Consider the following 10107-nt stretch of genomic DNA (forward strand, 5'->3'; position numbering starts at 1 on the left):
CCCAAAGGTGCTTTCTCAAAAGTCAACTGGACTTTCTTTGTTTTTGCTTGAAGATGCTTTGCTTTTCATCCAAGAAGCTTCTTCAGTTCTTCTTCAAGCAAAAATAAAGAAAAAGCTTCTGGGAGGCAAAGCAAAATGTTTTCAAGCAAAAACAAAGAAAGTCCAGTTGCCTTTTGAAAAAGCAACTTTGGGTCAACAACCGTAGAAATCTGCCCCCAGTCTAAGATCTCTCCCTAAGCTACTGGACAGAGTTCCTTGTCTGTGAACTCTCTGCCTTTAAGAGTCCATGTTAAGCCATGAGAATCAGTCACAAGTCAGTTAGTAGAGTCCAGAATATTAAAACAAACAAATGAGTGGAATCTCTTCAAGATGCTAATCAGGATCGAGTTTTAAAATGGTTTCCCACTTTTGAAAGGAAGGGATACCCTTCGTGGATGTAGACATTCCTTTGTTCTCTTCTCACACACATCAAAGTCCAACTCTTAGGGAAACAGTTGGAAAACCAGATTTCCCTATAAAAGGGATGCGCAAGAATTTACAAGTAAATTTCACGCTATTTCTCAAGAATTCAGAGATGGAAGTTTCCCATCGCTCTACAAATGTTAATCAGCTCACCAATACAAGAAAGTCAGAGTCACATCCAACCATAGTTTCATGAATAGTCCTAGTCTATGAGTTCTTATCAGTGACTGTCTCTCCTGCGGTTTATAGAGATGGTAGTCCCATATGTACAGGTGATGTTTTGGAAAAGGTGGTTTATAGCCACTGGCTTTCTAACAGCCATCCTTGGCCTCTGTTTTTTTTTTTTTTTTATCTTTTCAGACGGCGTGTGTCAGATTGTAGTGATGTTACTGAGTCTGTATGAGGGACTCTGGGCTGCACCTAATCCCAGACTGAAGCCCACAGACCCCCGGATGGAGTTTGATTCCATTATTGCCTTGACCAGAAACCTGCTAACTGACACCAAGACCTTCTCCAGCCACTTTGTAAGTCCAGCAGTCTTCCCTATTAGAGTCCATTGGATATGATGATGATGATGATGATGATGGTGCAAAGAAACAGAAAAAAAAAATAATTGATCTTGTCATCAGGTCATGTAAGATTCCATAAACAGATTATAAACACCAACACTGGAACATCTATAAAAATTATCATGTACCAATTATGAAAAAATGATGGGAGCATAAAGTTGAAAAAGTAGTAAAAAAATGAACAGGTTAAAATATTGTGGGATTTCTGAATATAGACTGATAGTCTTGGGTCATAACATACCAGATTATTTTATTATTTAGTGTATGGCAAACATGCCAGATATAACTGGTTAAGAAGAAGAAAGCATGGATAATTGATGTGGCAACACCAGGGAATAATAGAATAGAAGACAAAGAAGACTGGAAAGTATCAAGATCCGAAAATCGAAACTGAAAGATTATGGTATAAATTGGCTGTGATGGTCCCGATGGTTATCAGCACACTGTATGCCATACCACAAAAAACTTGGACGGCACTTAGACAATCTGCAGGTTGATAAAATGTCCATTTGTCAATTGCAAAAGGTCAGACAGCTGGGATCTCCACATATACTATGCTGATACATTATGACATCCTAAATTCTTGGAAAGAACTCAATGTGTTTGAAGGCCAACACCACCTAAAGAACTGGCAACTGTGACTTCACATTGTTGTGAACAGATAATAAAAATAATAATGGAAGCAGCCTTTATAAAATATATAAAAATCTGAATCGTGGACATTGCCATATCTGGGGACGGCAGAACAAAAGAGAAAGAACTGGAGACAATCACAAAATACTAATCCTGAAAATAGAAGTACAGTAGAACAATTGTGGCAAAAGAAAGCAAAGGTAGTACCAATAGTGATAGGCACCTTGGATGCAATCCCAAAACATCTGGAGCACCACTTAAACACCATCGTTATTGACAAATTCACCATCAGTCAATTGCAAAGAGCAGCTTTACTTGGAACAGCTTACATCCTGCAACCATACATCTAACACCATCAAACAACATCTATCTATCAAGGTCCTTGGGTAGATAAAAATGTAAATTTAGTGTAAACATCTGGCTGATTGTGCAACCAAACATAAGAAAGAAAGCCACCTTCTACAAAGGCATTGTTCACAGAGCAGTAGAACGATACAGAGCTTATTAAGATAGAGTAGTTTTTCTCAACCTTAGTAACTTTAAGGTAGAGTTAAGAGTTGAGAAACACTTATAGAAAGGCTTCAGGGTGTGCGACTGGAATTCTTTCAATATTTGCTTCTGTGTAACAAATACCCTGTGTCTGTGTTCTTGTGTGTGCACAACAAAACCCAGAGCAGAGTGCATATATTCTTGGGTCACATGACCAGGAAGTAGATGGGCTTAGAATGGAGCAGTTGGCAACATTCTGAGCCACTACCCAGCTGCCTCTCCTATAGGGATGCATTAGTGCAGGTGTCTTCAAACTTGGCCCTTTTATGACTTGTGGACTTCAACTCCCAGAATTCCTCAGCCAGCATGCCTGGCTGAGGAATTCTGGGGGCTGAAGTCCACAAGTCATAAAAGAGCCAAGTTTGAAGACCCCTGCATTAGTGAAACATTTTCTTGGTTGTTTTTCTCCGCCGCCTGCAGCCTTACTCAGCCCATTTTTGAGCTCAGTATTTCTTTTGCTGTTTTTTCCCATCATACCAAATTTGGTGCCATTCTCTTCATTTTCCAGAGACTTGTCCTACTGATGGACCCATGGGCAGAAGAGTGAGAAGAATCAACAGAAAACTGCTCTGAGCTTCTAATAAAAATCAGTTATCTTAGAAGTGGAGGACATTTGGGTTATTGTTTTGATTATGCTAAGTTAGTCCTCCTTTTAAAAGTAAGGTCAGCTTTCTTTGCCTTCCTAATTCTCTCTCTTTCTGTTCCCTTTGCAGAAGAAACATTTCCCAGCAGATGGTGAACACAAGCTTGAAACACTGCCAGTTTTATCCATGAATGCTGTAGAACTTGCCAACATCCAGGTAAAAACAGCCTCCATTTTTTTTCTGGTGCCACTTTAAGATTCTTTCTGGCATCATAGCTTCTTTCCAGAAGCCAGTCTTTCCTAGTCTGATGCCCTCTGAGTGTGCTGAATGAAGTAATGTAGTCCAAAATATCTAGAGAATACCAGTTTGGAGAAGGCTCATCTTCTGTCTGATTGGAATATAGTATTTCTACGAAAATAGTGACTTTCTCACCATGGTCCTCTCTAGATATGTTGGACAATGATTCCGGTTATGTTCCAGGTTCATGGGAATTGTATTCCAACATAATCTGGAGGACAACAAGCTCTGGAAAGCACTTGTAAGAAGTCCAATTGGTGGTGATTTCAGATGTTGACAGCAGCCTTCTCCAACTAGACACTGTACAGATATATGAACTTCAACTCCCAGAATTCCTCAAACAGCATAACTCTTGCTGAGAATTCTGGCAGTCGAACCAGGCTGGGGAAGGCTGCTTTGTCATTGTTCCACTTTTCTTTTCCTTTTGGTGACTTTTCCCCATTTTCTCTGGAGACTCATATCAAACCAGTTGCTGTCCCATGTACCCAGCATCTCAGTTTCTCTGTTGCGAGGCAAGGATGGGACCGCAGCGTCATTCTCCTTCCTAATTTCTGTATGGCTTTCCCTTCCTCCAGGTTTCTGCAGGTCTAGTCCGGTTTGCCTCCGATTTGCAAAGCTACCAACGGCATTTTGAATGGCTGAAGAAGGCAGCAACATGGGTACGGCCCATGGAGCATGATATTGGCACAGTGCACACTCGGCTTGAACGCCTCCTTAGAAGATTGGAACATGTGGTAAGATTGGAATGAGTAGGCTCAGAACAATAATGTCTGCACTGCAAACCTTGAGGCAGCCACCAGGTGGCAGCAAAGTATTCTGCTTTTCTGTGTGCTGCCATCTAGTGGTTTCCTGCATCTTTTCATTCCAAATATGGTAGCTCCAAATTAGCAGATCATACAACGGTATGATCATTGGGGATAGTTGTCTAAATTGAGTTTGCTAGTCTTCCTGTGGACAATTCATCTCACACTTGTCCTTCTCTCTCCAGATGACGAGGCTCAATATCACACGATCCAATGATACTTTGCCAACCCTCCCAACCCATGGGACCCACTGGTCTGTTGTCCAGGCTGGACATGCCATTGTCCACTCATTTCACCTTTATTTAGACTGGGCAGCCCGAGTGCTGGTCTTGATCCGGAAGAAATTGTGAAAAACCAAGAAACAAAACTGTCCAGGATGTTTTGGAGATGTTCTTCACCGACCAGGAACTCTTATCTGGAAATCCCCTATGGAGGAGGGCTCAAAGAAGGAAGGAAAGGCTGTGAGACTAGATTCCTCTTTTAATGGTTGCAGTGGAGTGAGACGAGAGAAGCCTACCCACTCATAACTTTTCTACATTGTGGGGATGTTGTGGAACAGGAGACGGCTTTCTCGATTCCCTCAGAATGATCGTCTTATCTTCTCCCTGCAGGCTTGGAAAAATAATTGGGGAAAGCATGCTACCCCTTTTTTCAAGGAAATTTTTAAACCCTCCTGCTGTCCATTGATAGAATACAACTCATTCGGACATTGTGCATTGATCTGTGTCAAGTAGAGGGGGAATCCCGCTTGGAGGGTACCATTTACGAATCTTGCAGTATTATCCATAATGGTGATGAAATTTCTGTTTCAGACACAACTTTGCGGCCATTATTGATCTTGCCTGCAGGGACACACAACCTATGTTGCCCTCCCAGTTTATGCTCCCAGAGCAGTGTGGGGGAGGAGCTATGCCGTATAAGTCTAGGCCGATATGTACCCTGGTGCCCTTCTGGTGGGCAGGTCCATGTTGGTTGTGGTTTGTGGAAGTTTTAATCTCAACCTAAGTGGAGGGCATGAGGTTAGGGGTAGTTTTTCCATGGAAAGTCACTGCTATCCTGCTAATTGAGAAGAGCAATAGTAATAGCACTTAGACTTATATACCGCTTCATAGTGCTTTACATCACTTTCTTATCCAGAGTTCGCAACCATTCTGGGGGGGGGGAGAGGGGATGGTTCTGTGTGAGTGGTCGGCAAGCACACGCATGCAGCTCTATTTGCGTGAGCGGTGGGCACCCGCCCCCACCGCCTGCACAAATGGATCGCAGGCACACATGTTCACTTGAAGCTTGTGCAAGTGAGCATATATGCCGCTTCCACGGCCTGGTTCTAAACAGCTCATAGCCCAGGGATTGGGAACCCCAGCTCTGAGCAGTTTACAGAATCAGCATACTGTCCCCCCTCAACAATCTGGGTCCTTATTTTACCAACCTCGGAAGGATGGAAGCCTGAGTCAATTTTTAAGCTGGTCAGGATCGAACTGCTGTCAGTCGGCAGAGTTAGCCTGCAATATTGCATTCTAACCAATGCGCTACAAGCGCTCCTGCATAAGAACCTGTATAAAGGCATACTCCTGGATATCTCGAAAGATTTAGAGATTCTGGAGTATAAAGGAAGGAAAGGTATATCTTGAAATATGGAAGTGCACCCTTCATGGGGAGGCTGGACCTTCTCAACCTGTCATCCTCTTTTCAGTAATAGACCCCTATTGGTTTCTCTGTATCCAATTACAGGATATCCAGTTCAGATCAAAACCTGTAGCCACTAATTAACAGAGAATTAATATCTTCAGCAAACCCAGCACAGGATGGGCTACATTGAAGCCTGTTATTAGTTACCATTTTGATCCTATTAACCTTAAAAGAATGCTCCTTGCACAACATTAATAGAGCAGCTGCAAGGTTGTTGGCAAAATATTTTTTTTGAGAGTGGAGGACTAATTTACAAATATAAATCCATTAACAAAAAGCACAAGATGGAGAAGCATTGCTTTGTTTCTCTCAAACCTGCATTTACTAAAAGAAAATATTTTTTTCTTTAATAAAGCAACTATACCAGTGGTGGCGAACCTATGGCACAAGTGCCAGAGGCGGCACTCAGAGCTCTCTCTGTGGGCACGTGCACCGTCACCCCAATCCTAGGCCTTTAGCTGGGTTTTATAAAACCTTTTCTCTTTAGGCCTCCACCGCTGTGTGCAAAAAAAAAAAAAAAAAAAGGTTCAGTCAATTTCAACTTCTTGCGGGAAAAAAAAAAGATCTTGCAAAGTTGGAATTGATTGATTGAACTTTTTAGTCCCACCCAGTCTGCCGTTACCACCATAGCCACGCCCACCCAATGGGCCATGCCCACTCAATGGGCCACACCCACCTGGCACTCGACGATGCATAAGCGGGTTTTGGGTTGCAATTTGGGCACTCAGTCTCTAAAAGGTTCGCCATCACTGAACTATACTATTATTCATATGCACATTGATGGAGATTCAATTAACTGGACAAGCAATTAAAATTGAAAGAGTTTAACAGATCAGGGGAAAAAAACTTATAAAGGAATTTTTAAGCATTTGGGTCAGTTTTCTCCTAATGAGATATTTGTTTAGAAGTATATAAAATTCAGTCTCAGAATTTTCCCTTTTCGTTTTAGCAACTTCTAAAAATACCCTGTACACATAAATATGGAGAAACATGTGAATTTTTCTATTCTTGCTTCAAAGGAATTTACCTGAGAATGAAAAAAGTGAAGTTGAGGTTATAGGAAATTATGTTCCAGTTTCTAAATAAAAACCTGGATAAATAAGTGAATTCCTGCTTTCCTTTAGCAGCAGCGCCCCCTGCTGGATGAATTGTGTTTCTGTTAAGCCAGTCAGCATTTAACTTCCAGAAAGTTAACTGGGTCATACAGTGTAAGAAGGACCAAATATGATTGCTTCAAATTCTGAAGATTTTTAAAATCACAATAATACCCCACACTACACAGTTGAATTCAAACAGGATCATGCAATGCAGAAATAAGAACAGAAATCTAATCTTTCCTTCCAGGATGATATTATATTTTAAAATAGGGTTTTCTTGTTTAATGTTCTTTAATACAAGAATAGGCATCTGTGGCCTCCAAATATTGCTGGATTCAAACTCCCATTATCCCCTGAGCAGTATAGCCACTGATCGGGGATAGTAGTAGTTATTCTCCATCAACATTTGTTCCCTAATACTGTATGAAATTGTTATTAACCCTTCTCTTTTTCCAATAACCCTATACTTCATAATCCCTAATATTTATAAAGTCGTTAGAATTCATCCTTGTAAGTTATTATTTTTTATTTATCTGTTCCCAGTCTGGGTCATTTTATTAATTATTGTTTTTGTCATTGTGGTTATTATTATATTAATATTATTAATAATGTTATTTTATTTTGAGTATTTTCCAAGTATTTATTGACCTGCCTCTCTCTTTTTCCCTCTAACTTTTCCTTTTTGTAATGAAAAAAGTTTTTTTTTTCAAAAGATGGGGAAAACTACATTTGAAATAAAACTTCACAAAGGTCTAAAATGAAGGAGTCTTGTCTTCACTGTGTGTGGGAGGAGAGAACCTGGTTCAGTTATTAGAAATGAAATTGATTCATTTAAAATAATGGCTGTACAGGCAGTCCTTGTCACCTTTCATTCAGTGACTGTTCAAACTTACAACGGCACTGAAAAAAGTGACTTATGACCATTTAACATTTATGATCATTAAAGCATCCCCATGGTCATATGATCAAAATTCGCTCGGCAACTAGTATGTATGCATGATGGTTGCAGGTGTCCCGGAGTCATGTCATCATCTTTTGTGACCCTCTGATGAGCAAATTCAATGGGGAAGCCAGATTCACTTCGCCACCATGTTATTTACTTAACAACTGCAGTGTCTTACTTCACAACTGTGGCAAGAAAGTTTGTAAAATGGGGCAAAACTCACTTAACAATTGTCTCGCTTAGCAACAGAAATTTCTGGCTCAGTCTATGGTCATAAGTTGAGACCTACCTTCAGTCAATGGATAGAATAGCGGCCAGTTCATTGATCTCAGTCATTGGGTTGTCTTGCAAGACATCTGGGTCACTTCACATTTGTACAGCCTTTTTCCACTTGCCCTTAACAATGGCATAGAAATAGGCCCACAACATCTTTTTCCCTCATGCCCCTGTGAGGTTCCTTCATCTTCCTCTCTTATTTTGATTCTTCCTAATGGAAACCTGGGAGTGGGTAACATCTGTTAGGCATACCCACCCCTTATCTTGAAGTTGAGATGGCAAGGGATGGGGACAGAGGCAATAGAGGCAGAAGGGAGATGTCCAGGTGGTTAGCAATTTCCATTGCTAGTATTGCATAGCATTTTGCCAGCTCAAGGATGGTTAGACATCCCTTCAACTTAGCAATGAGGAAAGGCAGAAAACCTCTACCACAGCCTCCACTCACTCGATATCCTTCACCTATAACCAAAGCCCACCCATCACTCCAGGTAGCTTGGAATGTGCAGGTAGCCCTTGCCTTACAACAGTTCATTTAGTGACCATTCAAAGTTACAACAGCACTAATTGACTTATGACCATATTTTACACTTAGCAACCATTGCAGCATCCTCATGGTCACATGATCAAAATTCAGATGCTTGGCAACTGACTCATATTTGTGACAGTTCTGGTGTCCTGGCATCATGTAATCACTTTTTGTAACCTTCTGACAAGCAAAGTCAATGGGGAAACCAGATTCACTTAACAACCGTGATACCAACTTAACAACGGCAGTGATTCACTTAACAACTATAGCAAGAAAGTTTGTAAAATGGGGCAATACCTTAACAAATGTCTCACTTAGCAACAGAAATTTTGGGCTCCGTTGTGGTCGTAAGTCGAGGACTACCTGTATAGGGGTGTTATCTAAAGTGGAGAACAACTGGTTTGGCCAGATCCTGATTTGTTATGATCAGATAAGAGATCAGGCTCAATTCAGTGGCCCTGGCCAGCTACTGGCCCTATGCACTTGTCGTTGATCCTTCACCATTGACTGTGGCACCCTGGATGGATGGGCCATCCTCTTGGCTTGAGTGGGAAACTTGATAAAGTATCTTGGATAGGAACATTGCTGGGACACCGATGGGGCTAACTTGTACTTTTCCAAATGGAATGGCAGAGAAACATCTCCATTCTAAGTTTTGGTTCCTCCTAAGTGGCCCAGAACATCCTTGGCAGCCACGGTGGGGGAAGCAGAAAGCTTAAAAAGCTGCCGCACTGTATTCCATTTCAATTTGCAAAGGCAAGATGGGCAATCAATCTGCCATGCCCTGACAGTCCTTTCTTTTGATCTGGAGAAACCACAGTCAAGTGGACTAATTCTTTAACTAAATGCCGACTATAAACTATTTACTACAATTTTAACAGAACATTTCAGAACGTGTATTTCTGAAATAATACATACAGACTGAACTAGTTACATTCCTAAGAGGAAAATGGACAACAGTAGATTTATAATAAATGGACTACAGTAGAATATGTCAACAATTAAAAATAGGAAGAGCAGTAATATTTTTCAGTGCAGAAAACTTTATTAGCATTCTTAAACAAAATGTAGGATGTAAAACTTGGGTGGAGGGCCCCTACGAACAGCAAACAGCAAAGAGGACATTCAATAGAACAGTTTCCACAATTTTTTCAAGCAGCAAAAACATTAGGCAAAGGTATCCGCTTTCTCATTTGTAATTGCTTTAGGTGTTTCAGTGGACATGATTTAGTGAAAAAGATAAATATTTGGGATTAAAATTCAGGGAGAGGAACATAAGTTGAAATAATGAGAATGACTTTACTAGACAGGGGAAAGATCTGCAGCTTAGACAGACATTTGATAAATATAATTTGAATCCAAAGAAAGGATAGGGGTGGAGAAGGCAGCTCAGAAGGAAACCCCCCCCCCCAGTCTTTGGGGTGGTAAAAGTAAAGGAGGGGAGAAGTACTTTTAGTACTTAGCAAGCAGTGGTGGGATTCAAATATGTGAACAACCGGTTCTCTGTGTGGATGCCGCTTCCAGAAGTCCATTCTGCGCCTGGGCAACCAAAAATTAGCTACCGGTTCTGCCGAAGTGGCTGAATCCCACCACTGCTTGCAAGATTCTGATACTGTAGCCTTACAAGAAAGATAGTATCAGTACTCGTGGTTGGTGCTTTTTGTCTGGGCTATCTCTCA

General features: G+C 41.1%; 1 protein-coding gene across 1 annotated transcript; it reads left to right on the top strand.

Annotated features, from left to right (window-relative positions):
* The first annotated feature begins 681 nt into the window (after positions 1–681).
* On the top strand, positions 682–4247 carry IL11 (interleukin 11). Its single transcript, XM_039334893.1, has 4 exons — positions 682–986; positions 2927–3013; positions 3670–3828; positions 4083–4247. Exons 1-4 carry the CDS (start codon positions 714–716, stop codon positions 4245–4247), a joined length of 684 nt encoding a protein of 227 aa, XP_039190827.1. The 5' UTR covers positions 682–713.
* The last annotated feature ends 5860 nt before the right edge of the window (positions 4248–10107 follow it).

Source organism: Crotalus tigris, unplaced genomic scaffold, assembly GCF_016545835.1.
Source record: "Crotalus tigris isolate CLP2741 ecotype Arizona unplaced genomic scaffold, ASM1654583v1 scf7180000017639.5415321, whole genome shotgun sequence".
NCBI lineage: Eukaryota > Metazoa > Chordata > Lepidosauria > Squamata > Viperidae > Crotalus > Crotalus tigris.

Bases quoted from the DNA above. Each gene is read 5' to 3' on its own strand.
- IL11 (XM_039334893.1), top strand. From the start codon at position 714: ATGGTAGTCCCATATGTACAGGTGATGTTTTGGAAAAGGTGGTTTATA. The intron at 987-2,926 runs GTAAGTCCAGCA...TTCCCTTTGCAG, and splicing joins AGACCTTCTCCAGCCACTTT to AAGAAACATTTCCCAGCAGA. The intron at 3,014-3,669 runs GTAAAAACAGCC...CCCTTCCTCCAG, and splicing joins TAGAACTTGCCAACATCCAG to GTTTCTGCAGGTCTAGTCCG.